The following is a 26,510-nucleotide window of genomic DNA, read 5'->3' as shown; positions in this document are numbered from 1 at the left end:
CCTTCTAGGTGCAGCCCCTAGCAGGTGCACAGCCTGGGACAGCAGTTGTGGGAAGTGGAGGAAACCCGGGCTTACGTTTCTCTCTCCTCCAGCCGTGGCAACACTGTACACCTAGTAGGCATTCAGGGAATGTTTGCTGGAGGAATAACGGCATTAACAGTTCTGTTAACGGTCGTCCTTCTCTTGACAGACTGATAAAGATGTCCAGTCCGTACATGAACAACCTCATTATCCTCGGAGGGATGCTCTCCTATGCATCGATATTCCTCTTCGGCCTTGATGGATCCTTTGTGTCTGAAAAGACCTTTGAAACACTTTGCACCGTAAGTCATTCTGCATCTTCCCAGGGTATAAGATATAAGGTTTTCTTGGTTTCCCATCCTCAAAAACACAGATTCAAGCCCAGAAATGAATGAAAATATGTGAACTGGCAAAAGACAGCTCATTCATGCAGTTCCAACAGCACAGTATATTGTTGCTTTCAGACCAGGATGAACTTCACTATTGCCTATAAAATTAAGATAATGGATTTATTTAAGAGGCCACCGCTAGAAGACAGCCCCCAGAGAAATGGCCGGGTAGCCTATAAAAGCAAGGGAGGAAAACTACCAACCAGAAAAGGATCCATACCTGGGGTCAGGGTCAGGGTCAGGATCGCGTAAGAAGGAATAAATCTGCCTGCATATCTCAAGAACTATTACAGACTAGTGTAAGAGGTGTCTGTGTGTGTGACTTTGAGTCAAATAGAAAAAATCAGAGCTACTCTTTTCTATTTAAGCAGTGTTTCTCAACCCATCTTTTTCCTTATTGCCCCCCTAAGAAGCCTTTTTAGACTTTAATAATTATCTCCTCATGAAAATTTAATACTGAAGATATACTGTACATTTGTTTATATACTGTATGTAAATCTTATAGTTTATACATGAAAGAGTAATATTTTCCCATTTAAAAACCAATGTTTGCCCCCTTGGGAACTATATCCCCCCCCCACTGAGAATACATGTACTTAAGGAAGCCCAAAACAGTATAATTTATTAACTATATTTTAGAAATCCTATTTTGAAAATTAACTACCATGTTCTAGACATTCGCTGCCTCCTTGGTGGCGGTGGCGGCGGTGGTTTTTCCTACAAGAGTTCGTGCAGTAGCCGTTTATAATGGTGTGGAACTCACTCTCAGTGGAATGTATCGTTGGCTCGCTATTTCAGAGGAGAATGCTCAGTTGGGATTTATTTCTGGACTTTGACTACTGTGATCTCTCAAAACTGGGTTTAGCCATTTGGGTCTCTGCATTGTCCCCAAAGTGATTATTCATCCAATTCTAGCCTGGAGGACCAGAGCTAGAAGGGATGGCCAAAGAATCTGTGTCGGCCAGATTAATCGAAAGCAACTCTTCTGTTGTTGGTGTTTTCTTGTAAGGTGTTGAGAGCTACGTGGGCCCTTTTTCACAGTCTCTTTTAGAGCATACTTGGTCTCAGTGTCTCAGTGTCGCCCACTACTGGACACTCACAGGTTGCAAACTGGCATGGAGGGAGCATACAGAGGGGAGGACCTCTTTCTTCCTCATCTGGTCCCTGCGCCCTGAGACAGCATGTGGAAAGAATGGGAGCTCCCCAAATCTCATGCTGTACGTGACAGTGCCCCCACCTGAGTCCTGCAGATGATTCGATCAGACTGTCGCCGCTCACACAGCATCGAGAAATTGTTTGAGTTACCAGTAACTTCATTGTGAATTGCCTAGCAAGTGAGATGACCACAGACTGTTTTCTCTGTCCGAAAGGTTCCATTTGAGAAGTGGATGGTTGAGCCCTGATGCTCTAGAGGACAGGGAGCGTCGAAGACGCATGCGGCGCTATACCAAAGTCCCTGTGGGTGTGGCTTAGTGGTGTGTTCACTTGCAGGTGTGACCCATTGGCACAAGGATGGTGACCGTGGCTTGTGGGAGTCTTGCTCATTTTAGGGATGCTGTGAAGACCCTTAGGTCCCTCACATTCAAGTCCCCTGCATTTCTGCTCAGCATGAATTTTGACTTTTGTGCCCTTGCAATTTCATGGATGCCGGTGTGTTTAAGGGCAATTTTCCTGGGCAGGGGTGAGGCCACAGGAAGGGGCTGCTCCTGACGCCCCCAGAAGAAGCTCAGTGAGGAGAGCGGGGATTTCCTTCTTCCCTCTGTGCCTGGGGACACCTCTCTCACCCAAGTTTGAGGAGACCATGATTAAACCAATAATGAAAATGGTATCAGGGGCCAGTGGGGTGAATGGTACTTTACACAGCTCTAATGCCTCAGTGGTACCCCCTGGGAGCTGAGGGGTCCCCCTTGATCTCCCAGCCAAGAATCAGGGAGCAGAGCCCCACCCCACCCGCTCCTGGGGCGCCTCTCTGCCCGGCTTCGGTCACCTGCTGCAGCGCCTCCACTGGCCTGAGTTTCAGTGCACAGAGGGTCTCTTCCTCCCAGGAAGAAGGTGCTGACCTCTTACCCTGCTCAGGGGCCAGAGGCCGTTCCTGCACAGGTGCCTTCTCGACTTGGACCTGAGTCCTGCAAATGCTGGGTGACGTAAGCTAGGGAGCAAAAAGAAAAAAAAAAAAAAAGGCAGGGGGACATCCCCCACACCCGGGTTTCTTTTCCTTTAATGAAGCCTGACATTCTGTTCTGGGAGTCGCGCTCATTTGTGTGAGGGGAAGGTTGTCCTGGGAAGCCTGGCAAGGCGGTATGAATAAATCATAAAGCACTTTACAAATCAGCATTAGCTCCGAACACGAGGGCTCGGGAGATGTTAGGCCCCGGTTCTCACCGTCCCCGAGGATTCATTTATTGGCAGTCAGCGCTATTTCGCAGGCTCTGCCGAGGGGAGCCCACATTCATGACTGTGGGGGAGAGGCACGGATTGACTCCTCTGGACTGAACTGGGTCAGCACAAATGTGCACGTGGGCTAGGACCGGGGTCATCTGGTTAATAATTCCCCATATCGCTCAGGAAGGGGATGGGAATGCTCCTGAATTTAGAGCCTAAATGCCAGTCCCCAGTGAGGGCAGTTTGGGTTGTGCTCCCCCTGCTAACCAAGAGGGCTGGGCTCCTTTAGCTGACCTGGTGCTTCGGGTTCTGGTCTCTCTGGGTCAAACGAGCCGCCCACCGGTAAGCAGCCACGGAGCTGGGAGAAGAAGGAAGAAGGGCCTGCTAGTTCAGCGGACACAGGTCTTCCATAGGGACTCCCACCCCTACATGTATTGGCCCCTGACTGTGGCCCGTGACTTAGCTTCTCCAAGGCTCGGTTTTTCCATCTGTGAAATGAGCATAACAAGCCCCGTGCACAGCAGTGGTGTGGGCTGAGAGGCTGGCGGTGAGGCGCCGGGAGCACGGGGCACAGTGGGTAGGCAGCTCTCTCCCGGTTGCAGTTCTGAGCAAGGTGCCCTGCTCTGTGTTCCAGAGGCACTTTTCACAGGACAAAGGGCAAGGCAGGAAACGTGGAGCCGGCTTCAGGTGCGGAGCGATAGAAGTCACAGTTCGGTCTGTCCTGCTGCTCTGTCAATGCCCGTTCCTTTTTCCTTTTCGTTTCAATATGGAAACGAAACACAGTGTTAAACCGTGATCAACCACCTGGGGAAGAAACCTATGACCGTCATGAGATTACGCCTCCCTAGGGGCTGTAGCTCTGCTGGGGAGGGCCATTGTAACTTGGACGGGGGTGGCTGCACGTGCAAGCACTCACTCGCATGCGTGAGAGCGCACACACGCGTGCACGCACACACCTTAGTTCCCATCCCCCTACTCCCTCTGACCCTTTCAGGAATCCTCCCAGCCGGTGTCAGCAAGTCTTGCAAACAGCTCCAGCTCTACAATGCTGTCTCCCTGGACGCTGTGTGGGTAGTGGAATCACCATAGCAACGTGGCCCCTGTGGGCAGGGAGCTGCCTGCAAGGACAGTGCTGGGCCCGGCCCCGAGCCCCCGTGCCCGGAGGGGGCTGGGTGTGGGAGGACTCGCTGACCTGGCTCAGGAATCCCAGCTCCTGGCAGCCCAGAGAAGGGAGTAAGGTGGGTGGGGGGAGAGAAAAGGCGCTTGCGTTTCTTGTAGAAGCCTAGGGAGAACCCCCAGCATGAGCGTGGGGGTGGCGAGAAGGGATTCTGCAGGGAGGGGGAGACCCAGGTGGGCCTCAGATCCCAACCAAGGTCCCAACAGCTTCGGGGACTCTCGGAGCCTCACTGGGGGTGGAGGCCATCAGCAGCCCCATGGTGACTCCCCAGGCCTGTGCCCTCCTGAAACTCATTGCTCTCTGCTCTGATTCACAAGGCCAACCCTGCTGCCCCATGCACACGTCCCTTCTAATCCCCGCAATCCTGACAAGGCAAGGTTCACCGTCCCCACGTGACATGAGAGAAAACCAAAACTCCGCCACATGTGGCTAGGCGGCAGGACTGAAGCTTGGGACTAGGCCTGTTGGACTACAGAGGTGTCTGAGACGTTTTGTTTTTTAAGAAATATATATATAGGGGCGCCTGGGTGGCTTGGTGGGTTAAGCCTCTGCCTTCGGCTCGGGTCATGATCCCAGGGTCCTGGGATCGAGCCCCACATCGGGCTCTCTGCTCAGCGGGGAGCCTGCTTCCCCCTCTCTCTCTGCCTGCCTCTCTGCCTACTTGTGATCTCTCTCTGTGTCAAATAAATAAATAAAATATTTTTTAAAAAGAAATATATATATATATATATACATATGTGTATATGTGTGTGTGTGTGTGTGTGTGTGTGTGTATTTGTTGTTCGCTGGTTCGTACAAAAGAAACAGGTCCACCAAATTCTTAGGGACTTGGTCAACATTTATCCCCCAAATTTGTCCATTCATATTTTTAAAATGTGAGATATCATTCACATACCATAAAATTCACCCTTTTAAGGTGCATAATTCACTGGTTTTCATAAATTTATTCATTTGTTTTTGATGTGTCCCCAAACACTTCAGAATACCTAGCACATAAGAGAATTAGTCAGACTGTTTCGTGTTCAAATGCTAACTACCCTATTTCCCTGCCGTGTGACTTCAGGTTACTTAATGCCTCTGACCTTTAATTTACTCCTCTGTAAAATGGACATAAGGATTCAGTAGCATCGTCTACGCAAAGCATTTAGTGCCTGCCTCCCAATAAGATTCAATGAATGTTAGCCGTTATCATTATGAATGATGGGATTATGTCTGGATTCTGGTGTTCCCCTGTGGACACTGCTCAGAGAGACGCTGATAAAGCGTCTCTTGTGAACTTGGGATGGAGAAGAGCCTGGAAAGTGGTCTTGATGCCGGTTGATTGGAGGGAGGTACGTCCGTGGCAATTTCTGGCCTTATGTGGCCTTGCTCCACTAGAACTGGGGTAGGGACAAACTCAGGCCCGAAGTCAAAGCCAAGCTGCTGTCCCTCGGTCACCCTCAGAGCTGAAAGGGTCCTCGGGCGGGCAGGCAGGCAAGGTAAGAGCGAGGCAGGTGGGACTCAGGGCGCTCCCACGCAAGTCCGCAGGCGTTGGCAGCCCTCCTGGCAGCTCAGAGGAGCGTGGCCTAGCTATACAGCTCCCAGCTGCCTCTACTCACTAACAACCCTGATTCCTTTTTTTTTTTTAACTTTTTATTAAAGTATACACACTTCCCCATTCACACACATATAATAAGTGTTAAGCTCAGTGAATTTTCCCGAACCGAACTCAGCTGTGAATCCAGCATCCTTATCAGGAAACAAACCATTGCTAGCATCCCGGAAATGCTACCTGTCCTCCTCCAGTTGCCATCCACACCCCCCTGAAGGATAACCACCACCCTGTCTTCTACCTGCACCCATCGTGCCCCTCCATGTGCACGTGAATCACCTTTGGGAGGGGGGGAGCGCAGTGAATGCGGATTCTGACTCAGGAGCTCTGGTTGTTGCATCTCTAACAAGCCCCCAGACTACACCCAGAGTACAAAGGTCAAGGTCAGAACCCTGCTTTATTTCTGTGTTTGTCCCTTGGAGACTGGTTATGGAAGAGAAATGGAAGCATCAGAGACCTTGTCCTTTGAGGATCAAGTTGGGGAGGAAAGGGGCTCCTGCCACACACCCCCCCAATAATGTCTGGAAGCAGAGCAGCCCCATCACGGGAGGCAAGGTTGAACTCTGGGTCCCGAAGTGTGCTCCCAGCCATCCACGCTGCCCACAAGAGATTTATGAATGATTTCAGGATGGGAAGTGTCTGGGAAGGATGGGGTGGGGGGAAACAGGCCCGGGACTGAGGGTAAGGACACCCTCTTCTAGCCCTCCCGGGATGCGAGGATTTTCTGACTCTGACTCAAAAGGCAAAGGCAACCTGGGATCACTCACCTGGCCTCCCAGGAAGTTCAAGTCTAGGAAGAATTAGTGATGGCTTTGAGTTAAAAGGCCATAAATGTTTCTGACGTTTCTTGCCTGGGGATTTCTTTTGGAGGCAATTGAGAGATAACCTGATAAAAGAATGGGGTTGAGGGGCTATCTCAGCCTGCGATCCTGTGCTTTTGCATCTGGCCATGGTAGAATGCTTTGTGATTTCAGAAGGTGGCTGGAAGGCTGGGCCACGGGATGCCCACAGTGTCTGAGGGTGGCCTCCCCTGGCAGGTTCAGACCAGAGGAGGGAGGCAGCCATAGACACTGGAGCTGAGCTGCCAGGGCCTGCTGGAGCCATCTAGGGTCTTGGAGAGGCTGCAGCACCACCCAGGCACTTAGTGTATACCACGGCCCTGGGGGCACATGGCTGGACTGCACAGACCACTGCCCCCAGGAAGCTGGCAGTGTAGATGGAAAGATGCAGGTAAAAAAATAACTCCCATTAGGGATATTGAATGCCCTGACGGAGGGGGTCTGGGGAAAGGGGTGAGGGTCTTCTAGGGCAGTTTATAAAAGGTGTTCTTCAAATGCTTATTGCCTCAGGACACACACCACATCTCACCCCTTGCCCCAGGAAGATGTACAGATGTACAGATGTACAGGTCTTGCTTTTGGACAGTCTGGGCCTTCTTTCCCTACCTTCTCACTATTGATTGCCTGGCGTGAATGGTCAGAGTGAAACACAAAATTTTTAGAACCTCTCTGGACTATAGAAAATCATCTTGCTCCCCAGTGTCCAACCACCCCCCAGAGCTTCCCTGCCATCTGCCTTCCCGGCCTGGGGCCCAGAGGCCTCTGTCATGACAGGAGGCCCAGAGCACGGGAGTCCCAGTTGTCTCTCAGAACCTGCATGTCCATTTGCCCACCAGTCCCCAGAGAGCAATGAAAGCTCGTCCCTCTGCCAGGCAGACCTTCCCGAAATCAGCTGAATAAGCAGCTGAGCAGAATTGTTCTGGGCGTAGATTTTCCTTTCCATTTAGAGATGTGTCTAATTGTTTTTGCCATTTTCATAGCTGAGACTGATATGGGCATCGCCTGCCTCAAGTTCTCCCTGCCTCACGGATGTGTGTGTTCAAGGCAGTGTGCGGAGGGGGTGGCCACTGAGGGGAGGAAAGAAAGACCTTACCGTCAGAAGAGAAAATACGTTTAAGACTTTGGGAGAAAAAGCGAAGTAGCTGTTTGTCTTGTATTGATGAATCAGAAGAGACTTGTATTGGGGTGACATAGTGGAAACAGAACCCTAGAGCCCCTCAGAACCTTCTGGTTTCTTTGGCCTCATAGAGACACACAGAAGGGAGTTACCCATGGCATCACCAAGGAAGTGCAGGAAATGGCTCGGTGCAGGAGATGCCCCTAGAGTGTTCCTACAGGGGAACTCTGTTTGAATATGTGGAGTGATGGGGATCTCACTACCCAATAGCATACTTTGTTTGTGTAGAAGGGACCACAGATGCCATGAACTCAACCTTTTTTGCCATCAAATGCTCCAGTTCCCTCTGTGGTCTTCCTTTCCTGTGCTTGGCTCAGGTACATTTCTGGTGATAAAGAGCTCATTACCTCCTAAGGTGGGTCATCCCCCTCCCCACCCAGGGCTGGCCCCAGAGACTGAAAGGCAAGCACTGTAGGCCCTCCCTCCCCGCAGCACCATCTGGTGGGAGAGGTGGCCAGGTCATCAGATAGACGTCATCTCAGGCTGGCTGGCATAGCAGAAATGTGCATGAGGGTACAAGTCTCAAGGAGTAGGCGGCCTTGATCTCCCTTCGAGGTCTGGGAGGGCTTCTCAGAGGAGGGGGCTCACGAGTTTGGATTTCAGAGGACAACTAAGAATAAGAATTTGTGAAGGAGATCAGAGAGAGGAACAGCATTCTGAGTAGAGGGAACAGCTGGTGGCAGGCCCAGAGCATGAGCCAGAGCAGTAGGGATGGGGGGCATTCAGCGGCGTGGGTGGGATCACTTAGGTGTGAAGTGCCCCATGGGGGTAGCAGGAAAGGGGCTTCACCTGCCAAGAATCTGAGTCTAACCTGATTGTTCAGTGGGGCCAATGAAGGGTTTAAACCCAGGAGACTTGCTTATATTTGCATTAGAGCACAGCCCCAGGGGGCCAGGGGTGGGGTTGGATGGATGAGCAGGAGGTGAGGATAGAGGTGGGAGGAGCAACTGGGGTTCCCCAGATCCAGCAAGTGGTGGTAGGGAACACAGGAACAAGAATCAGACTTTGATTAAGAACCTCAGCCCCTCACACACCTTCTTGCATCTAATCCTTGCAACCATTCTATGAAGAAAGATGCATCACTGTTCCCATTTCACAGATGAGGAAATGAAGGCTCAAAGAGTTACATGACCTGCCTGGGTTTGTGTCGATAGTAAGGGACAAAGCCAGGACTCAAAGCCCTGTCTGTCTTACTCCAGAGCCTCTGCCCGTCATGTCTGACCTGGATGGCAGCAGGAGTACACAGAGGAGGGGATGAACCAGCAGGAGACACGGAGTAAGGTGGTCATCAGGCATAGCCTGGCAGGACACAGAGCTTGCCACTGTGGGTCACACAGAGAGGCTCTAGTGGAGGGAGTAGCTCCTGGGGTACAAGAAGGTTAAGGAAGCAGACACGGGGGTCGAGACACTTGGGGACTAGCAACCACAGGTTGCTAGTAACCACAGTAAAAGGAAGCCCTTTTACTCCTAGGCAGGAAGGGCTAGAGAGGAGTGTTTTCCAGAACCCAGAGAGAGCCTGAGCCATGTGAACAGACCCAGCCAGAGATACAGCTCTGAAGCAATGGGCAGCAAGAAGCACACGCTCTATCTTCTCTCTCCTGGCACCCTCCAGTCTCCCGATGGAAGCTTCCAAGTCCTGCCAAAAGCCGGAGAGCAAAAAAGCCCGGGAGGTGCAGGCTTGGGGCCTCGTCTCCCAGACATAAGGAAGGGCAAAGCGTGGTCTGGGCAGAAATTGTGGCAGAAGCCGGGCTTAGGGGTTCAAAAGGAGAGTGACGGTGGGGAGGATTCCCCAGGGGGACCGCCCAGTCCCTAACTAGGGTGACAGTGGATGGAGTGGATAATGGCACCACTCCCTGAGTCTGGAGGAAATGGAGCAGTTCAGAGGAAGAGCCAGTGGGCTCAGCTTTGGCTGTGGAGTATGAAGTCTCATGGCACAGCTAGGTGTCCCCTAGGTCTCTGGTGACAGTGGCATATGCAGGTTTGGAGCTCAGGAAAGAGACAGAAGCTGGGAAAGATATAAGGGACTTGTCAACAAAGAGAAAGTGGTTGACGCCTGAGAGTGGGGATAATAATCCAGGGAGAGCCCTTAGAGGCAAAGAGGGTTCATTTCCAGCTTAAAGAGATAGTGGAGTGGGAAGAGAGTAGCATCCCTTTGGCAGAGGCCTCGCTCGCTCACTGGGCCGAGCCAGCCGGTGGCGGGAAGCTCTGCCAGTGGCAAGCAGCTCTGCCGGTGGGGGTCCCGTTGTGCTGCTTTCGGCGTCTTTCCTCCAGTGTTGTTTCATCCTGGTCCACGGGGCTGTCTTTAAATGGCATGTGAACACCACAGTGGGCAAGGTGACCCACTGAGATCGTCTTGCGGAAGATTACGTTTATTTATTTTTTGTTTTTATGTAGAAAAATATAAGGAAATTCAGCTTTACTAAGGTGTAGTACTTGGCCTGGCCCTGGAGCCCTGGTGCAATGCCCAGTGACAGATGCAGGAACTCTCCAGACAGCCACATGGTTGGTCAATCCATGACATGGGATGGCAATGGGGCATTGTGCCAAGGGTCCCCAAGACAACCCCCAGCTCAGCGATTCCCTAGGAGGTCTCAGCACATGCTCGTCCTCACAGCAGTGATTCACTACGGAGAAAAAAACATAGAGCAGAATCTGCAGAGGGTAAAGGCCCTGGAGGCAGAGTCCGCAGGAACCCAGGCTCGAGCTTCCACGCACTGCTGCCAGCGGATCCCACGGGACACCCTGGATCCCCCAGCAGTGAATGGTGACAATATGTATGAAACGCCATCCGCTAGGGAGGCTCACTGGAGACTCCGAGTCTGGGATTTTTGTTGGGGGCAGGTCACCAGGGCCTCCTCTACTCAGCAGGTACCCAAATTCCAGGGTCCCGGAAGGAAAGCAGGCATGCGGCGTAAACCACGGTGTTGGCCCAAACAGCTCAGGTCAAGAGTCACTCTTATCACTGAGGGAACAGCAGGAACTGTCCCCAAACCCAAGTTCCCAGACACCAGCCCAGCAGGCCCTCCTATGGACAGGGTCGGGATCCTGGTCTGTTAACCCTTTCCCACCCAGCCCCCCTCAGCCATTCTTTGCTTTCCACTTATGGCAACGTGTCACTATTTCCAGATGCCAGGTTAGATTTGTATTATTGAGGTGTACCTAATTTATAGTATTGAGTCTTTTTTTTTAAGATTTTATTTATTTATTTGACAGAGAGAGATCACAAGTAGGCAGAGAGGCAGGCAGAGAGAGAGGGGGAAGCAGGCTCCCTGCTGAGCAGAGAGCCCGATGTTGGCCTCGATCCCAGGACTCTGAGATCATGACCTGAGCCAAAGGCAGAGGCTTAACCCACCCAGGCGCCCCTATAATACTGAGTCTTCATGAATTTAGCCTTACAGAAACAGGCAAGTGGCCCAAAAATGATTACTTCAAAGAAAACAAGCCAACTCCAAGAACACTGAGGATTGACACTTCTACCCAAGATCAGAGAGCTCTTTCGGCCACATAAAAATGAAATGAGACAATTTCATCCCCACCCTCCTTCTTCAAATGTCCACCTTGGCCTTGTGTTCCTGTTTCAAGTTGTTTTTTCTGATAGGAGAATATGGTCAAAGCTCTTGGAGGCCATTGTCTTACCGTCCTGCCAACCCGTTAGTGCTAAGACGGTGCGGAGATGGCCCAGGAGAGGGTTCTCGGGCTGTCATCTGCCCCCCCACCCCGCCATCGTGGGTCCTGTCCCTTTGACAGCTGACCCCAGGGTGTGGATGAACCAGCTTCGGAGTAGGAACCTCTATCTGAGGAGGCAGCAGGGGCGGGGAGCTCTGGGGCGGTACACAAGGTGTCGGGTTCCAGGCAGCTCTGCGAATATGTGCCGTGGTTCAGAGAAATGTCTTAAATGCCCTGAGTCTCTGAGCTTCTTCATCTGCAAAGTGGTTTTCTCACTCAACTAGTGGCTACAAAAAAAGTCTGTTTTGTTATTGTTGTATTTGTTGTTTTTATCTTTATATACTTAGCCTCGTGCCTAATAATACTTATCGAGTAAACAGATGAATGAGTGAATGAATGAATGAATGAATGATCGATCTGTAAGGTCCTATGCAACTCTGACGGCCTCAGGATTTGTGATCTGGTCACTGATTAAGCTCGGGTCTAAATTCCCAATAACTGGGCATTATTATTCCTGCCGCGCCTGTTCTGTTCACTTTCCTCGCGTTATTAGATTATAATGTGGGTAATAATACGGCCCTCTGATGCCTTCTCCAAAATACTGTGATTCATTCTTGCCTGTGTGATTTAGCCTCACTTTTGAAATCTAAAAAAAAAAAGAAAGAACGGAAGGAAAAGGTGACGTCTCCACCTGTCCCGCTATCAACATTCAGACCTGGCACGTCCGGGTTTCTGAGCAGTCGCTCAGAACTGATGATGCTGTTGTCCTTCCTCAGGGGCCCGGCCTCGCCGCCTTCTCAGCCAGGTCCCGCTTCCACAGATCAAATGGAAAGGGGACATGTGCTGTCTCTGCAAACTGGAGGCTAGAGAACTAAGCTGCTAGAAGGGCAGAGTGAAGGTTCTCCATGCAGGAATTCAGCTGGGAGCATTTCTGGAAACTTCTACATGGGCTGAGGCACCCTGGGCTGGAAGGGCCTGCTGTGGTCAGGCACACCTGCTGTGTCCGATTCCTCTGGACACAAAGGGCCCCACCTGTGTGGGTGTCTCCCTCTTTTTCCTACACCATTCACCTTCCGGCTGGATTCAGCGGAGACAGGTGGGGATTATTCCAAGTGAACTTAGCGCAACAGAGCTGAGGGAGAGCAGAGGAAAGACCAAAGCCCAGAACAGAAGTTCACAGCCACACGGCTTTCTCACCCCAGTGAGCGGGAGGCCCTAGGACTCAGCGCCACGCAGCATGGAGCTAGGCGAGTCTCCTCGGTTTGGGAGGGTATCCAGGCCAGCAGGTGAGGGCAGAATCTGGAGAGGCTGGGGGCTGGCCCTGATGGCAGTGTGGCAGGGAATCTGCATCCAGGATGCCCCCGTGACCTAACAGAGGGTGGCAGCCATCCCAGCCCGCAGGAGTCCAGCCTGACAGTCACCAGCCCAGGGCTGGAAATCAGGAGACATTTAATCATGGGGAACAGGTGAAAGCCAGATAGGGCCTTAGTCCTGAGCAGGAACCTCAGGTCCAAGGGTGGGCTCAGGGGCCAGGCTGGCCTGGTGCTGTGTATCCAGACTCTGGGGTCGTACAGTACAGTGGGAACCACACAGCAACCATGGCAGATGGGGCTGGATGGTAGGACCCTGGCAACATTTGCTTCTCTCCAAAGGCCCGAGGAGATAGGCCCCTAGTGGGATTAGGAAGCTCATGGCGCTTCTCCTATAGCCTTCCTCCCCAACTGAACAGCCTCTGCCATGGCTTAGAGCTGGCCTGGCTGCGGCTGCCGACAAGGTGTCCCTGGGGCCAGCTCTGGCTGAGTCCTGCCCAGCTCCACCAGAGTCATGGGTTTGCTGAGCCCTGGAGATGGGCCATGGCAGGCTGGGGCTCCTGCTTGGTCTCAACTCCTGTGGCTCAGTGCCCCCCCTTCCCTGCCACCCACAACCTGGGAGCTAGGAGTCCCATAGAAGAGGTTCCCGGGGCCATCTGCTCACCTACAGACTCGGGTGAGGAGACAGGAAGTGGGCGATTATATTCACCTCCTCAGGTGTGTCTCCTCACTTAGAATCACGTAGAAGGCTCTAAGGAAGTGGGGGAAGGAGTGGGGAGAAACCAGAAGGCTGGTCTGTTGCAGCTTAGTGATCCCTCCGTGGTCCTGGGAGCCTCTGTGCCTCTGTCTGGGACTGGCTCCCTCTGGGTTGTGGGCCCATGGGAGGCAGAATTGGAAGTTCGCAGGTACCTATGCCCAGCGCCCTGGGTCTAGGCAATGGCTGACAGAACTAAATGTCTGTCAGATTGAGACATGATTGAAGGTCCCTTGATGACTGTAGAACTCTACACTGTGTAAAACTGAGCATCTGTCCCCATCACCTAGAACCCCCTGCTGATGTTCTCATAAATGTTGAGGTCGGTCCACCTACGAGATGTTAACGTCTCTGTTTTCTCACGGCCTCTAGGTCAGGACCTGGATTCTCACCGTGGGCTACACAACCGCCTTTGGGGCAATGTTTGCAAAGACATGGAGGGTCCACGCCATCTTCAAAAACGTGAAAATGAAGAAGAAGGTAATTGCTCCCATTCCAAGATGTTTGCAACGTTTCCTTAGCATTTACTTAGCAAATATAATTAGGTGCCCACAGCGTGCTTAGCACTGGGCTATTCGCTAGGGATTCAAGCTACACACAGTGTCCATCCCCACCACCTTCAGCCTCCTAGGGAGATCAAACAGCTAACAAAGCATTTACAACACGTGGCAATCAATAAGGGCTGGCTGGGGATGTCTAGGGGTAATGGGGGTACAAGCACTCAGGGAAGGCTTCATGTAGGAAGTGACCCGGATGCTGAGACCCAGAAGGTGAGTGGGGGGGTTAGCTAGCCAGAGGCCTGAAGAGGGAACTGCATGCATGGCGCCCGGGTTTGGAGGTTGTTCCCAGAGCCAGGACATGGTGTTTACAGGGACAGGGTGCGAGACTAGCCATGGTAGGGAATCTGAACTTCAACTTGTGGGCAGTGAGGAGCCTGTGAAACAGGACACAGACCAAATATAACGCTTCCATTTTCACCGAGGCCCGTAGAGGACAGGAGCTCGGCCTCCCTGTGGATGGAGAACATTCGCCAACCTTGTGGTTACGTGTAACTAGCATGTTGACTCGGCTTGGCTCTTAGGATGTAGTCCTAGAGAAACTCTCTCCCCCGCTGTTGTTTTAACTCTTCTGGTGGCACAGTTCTTCCCTCACTTCTAGAGAAAAAGGCAAGTCTCCTGACTTTGAAGGCCCTCCAGTCAGCAGCTAACACGTGGAGTCCATCATAATATTCAGAACTTCAAAACTGCCTTCAAAGGCACAGCCTCCCCCCGCTCAGGCCTGCCGCACCAGCTGCCTGGCCTGGGAAAGGGGGTGTGCTGGGCCACTTCTCTCCTTTGCCAGCCTGAGCAGTTTCCCTGTCATCCCCTTCCCAAGGTCTCTGAACCCTCTGGACTTGGAGCTTGGAAGGAGCTGTCGTGAGGCTTGCTAGACCTGGTTAAGCAGACCCTTTAGACTCTCCCAGGGGGCTTTGGTGGGTTTTTCAAAGCCCCAGGACCAGGATGTTCCCTCCTGCAGTGTCCTTGTCATGGATGCACTACTCTTCCTAGAGGCCACGTGTTGGTTCCCCGACTCCTGGGCTCATGTCACCCCTCTGGCAAGTCTTGGAAAGGGCCACACAGCTCTCCCTCCACCCCAGCCCACATCTGGTGTACTGGAGACACACGTGCACCCTTTGCCCACAAAAACTGGATTGGTGCAGGCTGATCCCACTACAGAAGCCACCCCTCTTGTTCTGCCCCCGGAGCAGTGGACCTGCTGGGTCTTTGAGCAGACGTCATCCTCTGTCAGGGCCTCAGTTTCCTTATCTGTAAGATGGGGCCATATTGAAATGGTACTGTCTCCTGGACTGTGGTTCTGTGTGGTCTCCTGTGGCACCGCTCACTCATGAGCTGCTTTAGGAGCTGCTGTCTGGGTGAGGGAGGACAGTCCTCCTTGTTCTGTCCCCTGCCCCCTACCTGGACCACCTTAGGAAACTGCAGGCTGCTTTTAGAGGGAGGAAAGAGTCTGTCTCTGCCACCCACACTGCCTGTGCTCACCTGAAGGGCCCTCCTTCATAACCTCAGCAGCATTTGTGACAACTCCCTTCCATCTGTCCTGACATCACATTTCATTCAAATGGGAGCTTTTGAAAACGCCAAGAAGTTTTCCAACCCAAGCCAGTTGAAACCACCTCTCTAGGCCTAGAACTGAGCATCAGGAGGTTTTATGACTTTCCCAGGTGATATTAATATACAGCCACAGTGGAAGACCTCGGGTCTAGATCAAGGCTACTCGGAGTGTGGGCTGGTCCAGCAACATGATAGGCATCACCTGGGAGCTTGTTAGAAATGCAGATTCTTGGGCTGCATGGCTGGCTCAGTCAGTTGAACCTCCTACGCTTGATCTCAGCTCAGGTCTTGATCTCACAGTCATAAGTTGGGGCCCCACGTTGGGTTCCATGCTGGGCGTGGAGCTTACTCTTAAAAAGAAATGCAGAGGGGCGTCTGGGCAGCTCAGTTGGCTAAGCATCTGCCTTTGGCTCAGCTAGGATCTCAGGGTCCTGAGATCAAGACCCGAATCGGGCTCCCTGATCAGCGGGAGCTTCTCCTCCCTCTTCCTGCTGCTCCTCCTGCTTGTGCTTGCATGCTCTCTCTCGCTCTCTCTCTCTGTCAAATAAATAAATAAAATCATTAAAAGAAGGAAGGAAGAAGAGAAGAGGAGAAATACAGATTCTCAAGCCCCACCCCAACCCCAAGAATCAGGTTCCTGGGTTGAAGCCCAGGGTCCTACCTTCTCTTCCCAGCTCCACTAGCCATGCCGATGCAAGCCAAAGTTTGAGAAGGCCCCAAGGGACCAAGTGACTTCTGGGGCCCCTCCTGCACGGTGGCTGTGGTTAGAATTGCTCTGCCATTTATGACAACTCCATCCTGGCTTCGAAGAATCACAGTGTTGATTCCTTTGTGTCAATATGTGATTCATCCATATTGTCATCTGTAATAAAGAACCAGCCCTTATTTTCCATTACTCATGTGATCGCTGAGCAAGAACACTCCAGTTGTCTGGCAACAATTGACAAAACATGTCAGGGAAGACTTGTGGAGTTCAGTTGTCTGAGAACTCTGTGGGGGGCAGGGCTGTGGGGTGGCCTCACCTGCTGGGGGGCCAGAGCAAGGGGACTGGTTCCATCCCTGGGCAGCCGGACCAACGGAATTCAGGCTGATGGTGGGCCAGGTGCCCTGGAAAGGGGCTTGTCTGAGAAACTGCCAGAGGCTTGGAGTACAAGATCTGATCACCAGTTTTGTCTGGTACAAAAAAGACTAAGGCCAGATGAACACACCATTCCAGGGGGAGAAACTTTTTGTTCGCTTTCTAGTTATTCCAGAACAGGTTTGCAGTGCTGCCGCCAAGCATCCCTTATCAACAAATAAGAGGAGATTAAAGGTGTAGAAGAGAAATTTATACCTTATATGGAGCAAAAACTCAAGTCCAGGAACCAGATTGTCTTAAAAGGGTTGCAGCAACTGCAGGTCAAAACTGGGATTGAATTCTCCATGATTCCAACCCTTTATAGAGCCAAGGTTGGTTTTTATTGTTGTTGTCTTGTTTTATTATTATTTTTTTTAAGTTTAGGCTTTTTTTTTTTTAAAGATGGGTCCTTTCATTTTTTTAATGACATGTTTACTAGATTTACATAAGTTTGTAAATGCAGTATACACTGTTTTCACAGTCTTTTTATCCTTCTTGTCCTTCCCTTGATTTTGCCTCCTCCTCCCCCCACCCACAATGGCATGCCCTCCCAAACACTCATACACAAGCTTCACCCCATATGGCCACACTTTTAAAGACATTAAAGGAAAAGAAGCCTATTAAAGGACATACTGACATACGGTGACTTCATGCTTCCAAATCTGGTGTTTTTATGGCATGTTACTGGTTTTTTTTCTAAAGCTCAATTATAAAATCTTGAATTGGAAGACTTACTACAATCTTCATTCTGCCTCTTAATAGGACCAAACTGAGGTCTTGAGAAAAAAGCAGAGATGAGTTTTTTTGTGTTTTTTTTTTGCAGATTTTTTTGGAGGACACAGCAAGTTCACTACAGGGGTGCCTGGTTGGCTCAGTCAGTGGAGCAGGAGACTCTTGATCTCAGGGTAGTGAATTTGAACCCCATGTTGGTTGTAGAGATTACTTTAAAATTTTTTTAATTAAAACGAAAAGGCAGGTTCCCATATGACTTGGTACTTTTGCAGAGAGAACCATGGGGGCATCATCTCAGACCTTCCTGGGGGCTCAACTTCAATAAAATGCCAAGAGAGAGCTTTCAGCAACTTCACCAGAGAGCACCAGTTGTCTGAGTGATAATGCACTGCACAATTCCGGGGGCACGATTTACTTTGTACTCCCCTGGAATGGCATCCCGGAAACTAGGCAGTGAGTCGGTCCTAGCAGAAGACCAGTCTGAATCAGTCAAAATATCTAAAGTCTCTTGAAGAAATAAACAAATGCTCTTTTCTGTAAACCAGGAATCAGACAACTTTTTCTGTAAAAAAACAGATAGCCAAATATGGACTTTGCAGGTCATAGAGTTGCTGTTGCAACCACTAAATTCTGCAGCTGGAGAATGAAAGCAGCCATAGACAAATATGTCAATGAATGGGTATGGCTGTGTTCCAATAAAACTTTATTTACAAAAACAAGCAGTGGTCCAAATCCATAGTTTGCCGACCCCTGCTCTAGACAACAATGGAAAATGACATTTAATAATAATAGCTGATAGCCATTGAACAGTTGTAGTAAGCCAGACTTTGGTAATCTAAGACAGTTTATGTGGTTATTGCCCCCATTTTGTAGATGAGGAAACTGGCTCAGAGGAGTTAGGAAACTTACCCAAGGCCACACAGCTCACTAGTAAGATTCACAGTCAAATCTTATTCTAGAACCTGAGCTTAATCATTATTACTGTATGCCTTTGCACCCACTGAGAATGGAGCACTGGTAACCTCCTGGCTTCAGAGAGAGAGCTCAGGGTAATGGCATCAGTGTGCACTGACATAATCAGTGTTGAGCACGTTAAAGGTCACTGCCTCCTGGAAGGTAGGCTGTGAAGAGTCGTAGAACTTTTGTCTCAGGGGATCTGAAGGTGCTGGCCCTTGCTGGTAGGGGAGGTTTGGTGAGGGAGAGAGGACTCAGAGGCTGAAGCCAGCAACTCCACCTGCCTGATATTTACAGCCCCAGAATCTTCCTATCACAATAGTCACTGCTCTGAATCGAGCCTCCTCCCTGCTTACCAGGACACCTACGTCAGCTCCTACCTGGCCTCCTATCAGAGGCTCCCCACCTCGGCTCTACCCTTCCATGCGGCAGAGGGGTCCCCATCACTCCTGTGCTTAATGATGCCACTTCCTCCTGGCTTCTTCCTGAGGCTCATTCACTCATTCCCGCAAAAATTCCCCGGGAAGGTCTGAGAGCCAGCCTCTGCCCAAGGCGCCGGGACACAGGAGGGAGACTAGTTGGTCCCTGCCTCTACTCTGACCGGAACATGGCTGCAGCCCGTGCCCTGGGCAGGGTATGCCTGGGATCCTAGCAGAGCAGCTGCTCTGGCTCAGTGTTGAAGTCAGAGTAGGTGGGTGCCAGCAGGAGGTCGGGAGAAGGACCTTCCGGGGTCAGGCACAGTGTGGGTCAAAAGAGGGAGGAAAGAGTCTTTCCTCAAATAGCCCTGGGTGAGCATTAAGGAAGGAGGCGCCTTGCAGCCTGTCCTCCGCGTCCTAAGCTCCTCGGGCATGTCTTCCTTTTGCCCTGCTTTCTCAAGGCTAGCAGGGGTTTGCCTAGTTCCCCAGAGAGTAAGGGTTAAACAGGATTTCTGCAGAGCATCGGTGGTTCACTGGGTGCTTCTGGAAAATCTCAAAGAGGCAGCTTTTGTCAGTGCCCAGCCCCCACATAAAGCAGTTTTGGTGGATTTTATCTCTTTGGCAGGAATTCAGCGACACTTCCCTGTTCTTTTACAATTCAGCAACGCAGAGGCCGCTTGAGCTTCTGTTTCTCTTTTTAAAATGGCTCTCATCATTAAAAGCCAGACCTGGTGATATTTCTTAAGCTTCTGCCTCAGTTTGGTTTGTTTTTCTATAGGGTCTTCCAGAACGACTTCATCACATTAGCTGTTGGGGGAAGGGGCACATAACCGTGCAATGAATTAAATACAGGTTATCTTCAGAGCTGGAAACATTTGTCCCTGGGCCAGTCCCCGTCAAAACAGACCTACAGTGGGGTGGGAGTTCCACCGTGTAATTAAGACATCCCCGGCAGCAAAAAGGGACGGAAATTATATTGCTCTTTTTAAATTTTCCTACCTCAATTAGGTCCATCAAACTTTTTTTTTAAGATTTTTATTTATTTATTTGACAGAGAGAGAGAGATCACAAGTAGGCAGAGAGGCAGGCAGAGAAAGCCAAACAAAGAGCCTGATGTGGGGCTCTATCCCAGGACCCTGAGATCATGACCTGAGCAAAGGCAGAGGCTTAACCCAGTGAGCCATCCAGGCGCCCCAGATCCATCAAACTTTTAAGTGCCTACTGCTTGCCAGGCCCTGCTAGGTACTGCGGATGCACAAAAAAGTAAAATCGACTTCCCTTCTGTCAGGGGCTCCCCAGTTTCCTGAGGAGGATGGAATAAGAAAATACAGCATCTGGTCACTATAGCATCTGGTTAGCCCTCGAGTGTCTGAGGGTGTGGACTTTGGAGAAAGGAGGACCTTGGTTCAAATCTGGACTTCACTTCTTCTGAGCTGTATGATGCTGAGCAAGTTGCTTAGTCCCTCACGAGCCTCGGTGTCTTCATCTATAAAATGGGAATTATTAGGGGTGCCTGGGTGGCTCAGTCAGTTGAGCGTTTGACTCTTGGTTCTGGCTCAGGTCATGATCTCGGGGTCGTGAGTTCAAGCCCCATGTCGGGCTCCCACACTCAGTGTGGAGTCTAGTTGAGATCCTCTTTCTCTTCCTGCCCCCTCCACTCGTATTCTCTGTGTGTGTGTGTGTGTGTGTGTGTGTGTGTATCTAAAATAAATAAATCTCTTTTCTTAGGTGGGAATAATAATAGTATCTGCCTTTATTAGAGATAATATGTGTAGCCCATTAATCAGCCTAGAGGCAGGCACAGAGTACATGCTCACTAAACACTAGCTATTCTTCTCTCTGTTCTCCTAATAGCAGTAACTGTGACTTCTCCAGCTAAGTATGTGATCAAAATGCTATAGGAGTACTTAATTCTGCTATGGGAGTTAGATGGGACTTCGTGGAGGAAGTGACCATAGATGTGGGCCTTTAAAGATCATTAGGAGTTTGCCAAACAGATAAAAGAGAATGTCTCAAAGACAACCAGCACCTAGAAAGGCCTGGGGGTAGGAGTTGGGGGTGGGGCGCTGACAGTCACAGCAGATCCAGAAACTAGGAGTCCTCAAGCCTAAATAAGTGTGTCTTGGGCGTGGTCGAGCCCAGCTCATGCAAGGCCTTGAATGCCAAGCAAAGGAGTTTGGCTGGATTTATCCTGCAGGTGATAGAGAGTCTCAGGGGATTCTAAAACCCCTGAGCCGCCCCTCAGCTGGTGGGGAACCTCTCTCACATCTGCTGCCTTCTGGCCTTGCCCTCCCTGCAGATCATCAAGGACCAGAAGCTGCTGGTGATTGTCGGGGGCATGCTGCTGATCGACCTGTGTATCCTGATTTGCTGGCAGGCTGTGGATCCCCTGAGGAGGACAGTGGAGAGGTACAGCATGGAGGTAAGTGCCCATGGCAGCAGGAGGGGGACCTGCGGGGACGCTGCTTCCAGACACCCTGGGATGGACAGGCAGCACATTGCCCCGACCGGCCCAGGTGCGCTGCTTAAGAAGAAATCAAGGTCGTTCCAGGGGAGTCTTCACAGCACCACGTGGACCCACATTCCCCATCAGAAACTCCTCATTTAGTCTGGTTTCCTTCCATTTGACACACATTCCAGACAGGCCAGATAGAAAGTCTTCATTCCTGGGGGAAACAAGGTGAAAGGATTGTCTAGTGATATTAATATATGCAGAAATAAGAAATGTTGGATTATTTAAATGAGTATGTTCTCTGCACGTTGTCAAAGCCCCTATTAATAGGATCCATCCGTCCAGAAATGACATTGCGTTTCAACCTCTCTAAAGCAAGTTCCCTAAGGAATGGTACTTGGGAGTAAACATTCTGATAGCTCCTTCTGGTTACTATGAGATTTTCAAAGTGAGGAGTTCTGTTAAAATAAAGACCCTTACATAAAAGTACCTGAAATTATATGTTTTAACAGTCTTGTGTTCAGCTGTGCCCTCTACTCACACTGGTCTTCCCAGGATGCTCCAGAGTAGGGAAGTTCAAGACCCTTTGGAAGTTGTGGTTTTCTTGCCTTGCTCTTAGGACAGTTAACCTTGCCTTTGTAGGAGACGGCCGGGCTTGGATGGTGTGTGCCGTGTGTCCTAATCTTACGGCTTAGCAAATTCTACCGAGAGAATCAGATTCTGCATTATTAGAGAAATCTTCTTATGGACTGTAGTGTGGATTCTTAAACTAATGTGGAAATGGTCGTTGTATGCCCTGGAGACAGGTTTTTACCCTTCCAGACAAGATGGTTTTCTAGCAAATAAGACGCCCAGCTTCGTTTGCAGGGGAACAGATAGAGGGTTTACTCAGCATAGTGAGAAGTCAGGAAGCCAGATCCCGGGCAGAGAATGCCATTCCCTGCCCACGCAGACGTACGAGACTCCGTTAGGGCCGAAGTCTCTGTCTCATGCCTTCTGCCTCACTTTGGGAGGAAGCGGAACTTCCGACAGGCACGACCAGTACTAGCGAGGAGGGAGGCCCAGACGCGAGCTGTAACCGTGGGCCGAGGGGGCAGGAGGTACCTGGGGCTGCTTCCAGAGGGGAGGGGATGCTTGGTCACCACTCATGGTATACAGTTTGCAAAGGAGCCGTCCTGCCCCCCACTCCACCCCAGGGGGTTTCCATACACTGCCAGGAGTTAGAAATCCAGACAGCATGTCAACAGGAGGAAGAACCACCGTGGCTGACTGGGCTTCTGGGCTCGGGAGAGCTGGGGGGTTGCTGATCACAAGCCCTGATGGCAATGATGGCAACCGCGGTGACAGTGATAGCCAGCTCCGTGCATGAACTCACTGAAGCCTCCCAGTAACTGTGGCCCGCATGCTACCCTTAGCCCCATTTTAGTGACGAGGAGACAGAAGCCCTAAGAGATTATCAAAGTTACCCAAGACTATCTAGCAGGTTAGCGGCAACACCACTAACTATCCTCTCACACGCTACACTACCCTCCCCACCCTTCAGCACACACACGGGGCTCTGTGGTTCTTAGGGGCTCTTGCCGACCCTGGCCACGGGCACAGATCTGTTCAGTGGGCAAGGCAGGGAAGCGCTTTCACTTTGTGCAGGCGAGGGCTCGGGCTGGAGCAGCGGCCAGACTGAGGACCCAGGATATCAGGAATGAGAACGCGAGTTAGGCAGAGCTGGCCAGAAGACCCGGAGCTGGGCAGATGGACAGAGGCCGGACCTGTCCTCCACTCAAGGTTAAGGTGGAGGCCAAGTACGCTCCGGGGTTCCCCCACGCTCTGGCTGTGGCATGGAGGGGCTGCAGGGCTGGCGTCAGCCTGAGTCAGGAGACTCGGGAAGGGGACCCCTGGGAAGCTGGTCCCCCAGACCCTTTAAAGAAGATCAACCTTGTGCAGTCGGATTAGAGTGACAGTTCGCTGCTGCTGACCGTCCGTACCTTTCTTCCCATCCTTTCTGAAATACGTACCGAGGCTCTCTGTGGCTTGTGCGGAGAAACCTACGCCATGCGTGACCTTCCAGGGCAAGGCGTCTCAAATGGAGGAGCGGGGAGAGGGGCCACGGAAATGCCTCACTGCATACATAGATGAGGAGACTGAGTCTGGGGAGGGGGCGTTCCTGCTCAGGGACATCCAGACTTTCCGAGGTGGGGCCTGGAGGAGGGCCAACTCTCTGGCTCTCGGCCCAGACCCTCCAGCTCGGTTTCCCTCCAGGTATCTGCTGAGATGTCTCTGTGAACCTTTTCTGGCCTGCTCCTCTTTTCCTCCTCTTATTTTTAGGGTTGCCTTGTCATTCTGTTGCCATGGCAGCAGAACCCTTTGATTTGTCGACCCGCAGCCCTGTCGGCTTATTGCCATTCTCCCACCAAATAGCACCAGGCAGCGGGTTGATTTCTCTCCAACCCACCTCTGTCAGACGCAGCGTGGTGGCCAAACAGTGTGCCAGGTGGTGGGCTGTCCTAAACGGTCCTTCAAGGGACTGTTTTTTCCAGGACCCCCAGTGAGAGAGAAAGTCTCTGCTTGGGGGTGAAGTGACCAAAGACCTTTGTGGTCTGTCCCCCCACCCCCACACCCCCATCGACCTTGGACACCTTCCCTTGCTCTGGACACTCTGGACGCTCTGAACATCTCAGGATTCGAGTCATAGCCCTTGCTCTGTGTCATGATTTCAGGCTTTTGCCCACACTATTCACCCTTCCAGAATGTTCTCTGACAAGCAGATGAACTTCAGTTCCAGGCCCCTGGGTTATCTCTCCAGAGATGTGTCTCTGAGTTCTCTGGCTCCACCAAATTTAAGCTCCTGCTCCTCCCCACTCCTGGGCCTGGCTTCTCGGGACACTTCGCGTGCTGTTCAGTTCTGCTGTGGGCCTCCCTGCCCCGGCCCTCAATGGACTGCCAGCTTCTCCGGGACAAAGCCACGTCCCAGAGACACCCCCCCCACACACACACACACACACTGCCCAGCCAGCAACCCTGCCCACATCTTCCCCGGGCAAGACAGAAGTAAGCACGGGAGCCAGGGCCACTGAGCTCATGGCGCCTGCCGGCTAGTTGGGGGCAGCTAGTAAACACACAAATGACCAAGCAGGAGCACTTCAGATCACGTCGATTCTGTTAGCGGTTAGAAGTAAACAGGATGAAGAGTTGGCAAATAACGGGGAGGACCCGCGGAGGAAATTCCCCCAGCGAGAGTACGTGCGGGTGTCCAGAGAATGAAAACCTGGTTCTGTGGTCCTACTGGAGACATCCCAGCTCCGCGCCTTATTCATTTCCATGCGAACAGTAACTATAGGGCACTTGTTACATGCCAGACACTATTCTCAATGTCCAATATGTATCATTTTTTAAATGTGTACTTAATAGTCTTTGTTGCTTAGAGCAGTTTTTGGCTGACAGGAAAAATTAACAGAAAGCACAAAGAGTTCCCATATATACCCCACCTCACACCCCACAGTTTCTTCTATTATTAGCATCTTGCTCTGTGGAGTGTATTTGTTACAATTGCTGAACCAATATTGATTCATTATTATTTACTAAAATCTGTGATTTCTGGTTAGGTGGGGTTCACTCTTTGTGTTACACGTTCCATAGGTTTTGCCAAATGCAAAAGTCATGCATCTGCCATTACAGGTCCTACAGAAGGGTTTCACTGTCCTAAATGCCCTTAGTAGTCTGCCAGCCCCTAGCAACCCCTGATCTTTCTGTTGTCACCATAGTTTTGCCTTTTCCAGAATATCATATAGTTGGAATCATATGGTAGGTAGCCCTTTCAGACGGGTGTCTTCAACTTGGCAACACAAATTTAAGGTTCCTCCATGTCTTTTCGTGGCATGATCACTCATTGCTTTATCACTGAATCATGTTCCTTTGTGTGGATGTACCACAACTTATTTGCCCATCAGAGGACATCTTGGTTGCCTCCAAGTTTGGGCAATCATGAATAAAGCTGCTATAAGCATTTTTGTGTAGGGTTTTGTGTGGACATAAGTTTTCAGGTCATTTGGGTAAACACCTAAGAGCATGATCGCTGGTTCATATGTGAAATCAGTGTGTAGCTTTGTAAGAAACTGCCAAACTGTCTTGCAAAATGGCTGGACCGTTTTGCATTCCCATCAGCAATGGATGAGAATTTCTGTTTCTCTACATCCTCCTCGACATTTGGTGTTGTCAGTGTTTTGGATTTTAGCTATTCTGTAGGTACGAAGTGATATCACATTTTTATTTTTATTCACATTTCCTTAATGATGTGTTATGTGGCACATCTTTTCATGTGCTTATTTGCCACCTGCATATCTTCTTTAGCGAAGTGTCTGTTTAGGTCTTTTACTCGCTTTTTAATGAGATTGTCTTCTTATTGTTGGGTTTTAAAAGTTTTTTGTTTATTTTAGATGCCTGTCTTTTATCAGATATGTTTTGTGAATCTTTGCTCTCAGTCTGTATCTTGTTTTTTCATTCTTTTAACAGGGTGTTTTGCAAAACACAAATTGTTTACTTTCATTAAGTCCAACCTATATTTTTTCTTCCATTGAGCGTGTTTTCAGTATTGCATCTAAATACTCATTGCCAAGCTCAAGGTCACCTAGATTTTCTCCTGTTATCTTTCAGAAGTTTTATAGCTTTGCATTTTACATTCAGGTCTGTGGTCCATTTTGAGTTAACTTTAGTGAAAAGATACAAGGTCATTTTCTAGATTCATTTTTATGCCTGTGAATGTCTCGTTTTTCTAGCACCATTTATCAAAAAATACTATTCTTTCTCCATTGCCTTTGTGTCTTTGTCATAGATCAGTTGACTATATTTGTATGGGTCTATTTCTGGACTCTCTATTCTATTCCATTCATCTATTTGTCTGTTCTTTTGCCAATACCACATTGTTCTGATTACTATAGGTTTATAGTAAGTCTGGAAGTCAAATCGCTTTCCAACTTTATTCTTCTTCAATATTGTATTGGCTATTCTGGGTCTTTTGCCTCTCCACATAAACTTTAGAATCAGGTTGTTAATATCCACAAAGTGCCTTGCTGGGATTTTGTTTGGGATTGTGTTGAACCTGTAGACCAATTTGAACAGGATGGATATCTTAACAATATTGAATCTTCCTATCCATGAATATGGAACATCTCCCCATTTGTTTAGGTCTTCTCTGATTTCTTTTATCAGAGTTTTATAGATTTCCTCTCATAGATCTTATACATATTTTGCTAGATTTATACCTAAGTATTTTACTTTGCTTTTAGTAAAAATGCAAATAATGTTCTATCTTTCATTTCAAATTCCAGTTGCTCATATCTGGCATATTGGAAAGCAGGTGACTTTTGTATACTAACCTATATCCTACAACCTTGCTGTATAATTGTTTATTAGCTCCAGGAGGAGATAATTT

The 26,510-nt window shown here is 50.1% G+C and overlaps 1 protein-coding gene across 1 annotated transcript in view; it reads left to right on the top strand.

The window, feature by feature from the left end:
- The window catches only part of GABBR2 (gamma-aminobutyric acid type B receptor subunit 2), a 336,043-nt gene that overhangs the window by 261,389 nt on the left and 48,144 nt on the right, over positions 1-26,510 (top strand). Inside the window, exons 11-13 of the mRNA XM_032860690.1 lie at positions 191-323; positions 13,679-13,786; positions 20,933-21,055. Of these exons, the coding sequence (XP_032716581.1) occupies positions 191-323; positions 13,679-13,786; positions 20,933-21,055 (364 nt within the window). The remainder of the gene's footprint in view (positions 1-190; positions 324-13,678; positions 13,787-20,932; positions 21,056-26,510) is intronic.

The sequence above is a fragment of the Lontra canadensis genome, unplaced genomic scaffold (assembly GCF_010015895.1).
Source record: "Lontra canadensis isolate GAN:19392208 unplaced genomic scaffold, GSC_riverotter_1.0 scaffold19, whole genome shotgun sequence".
In the NCBI taxonomy this organism is placed as follows: Eukaryota; Metazoa; Chordata; class Mammalia; order Carnivora; family Mustelidae; genus Lontra; species Lontra canadensis.
Note: the sequence above shows the minus strand (reverse complement) of the source record. Positions and strands in the feature narration are given on the sequence as shown.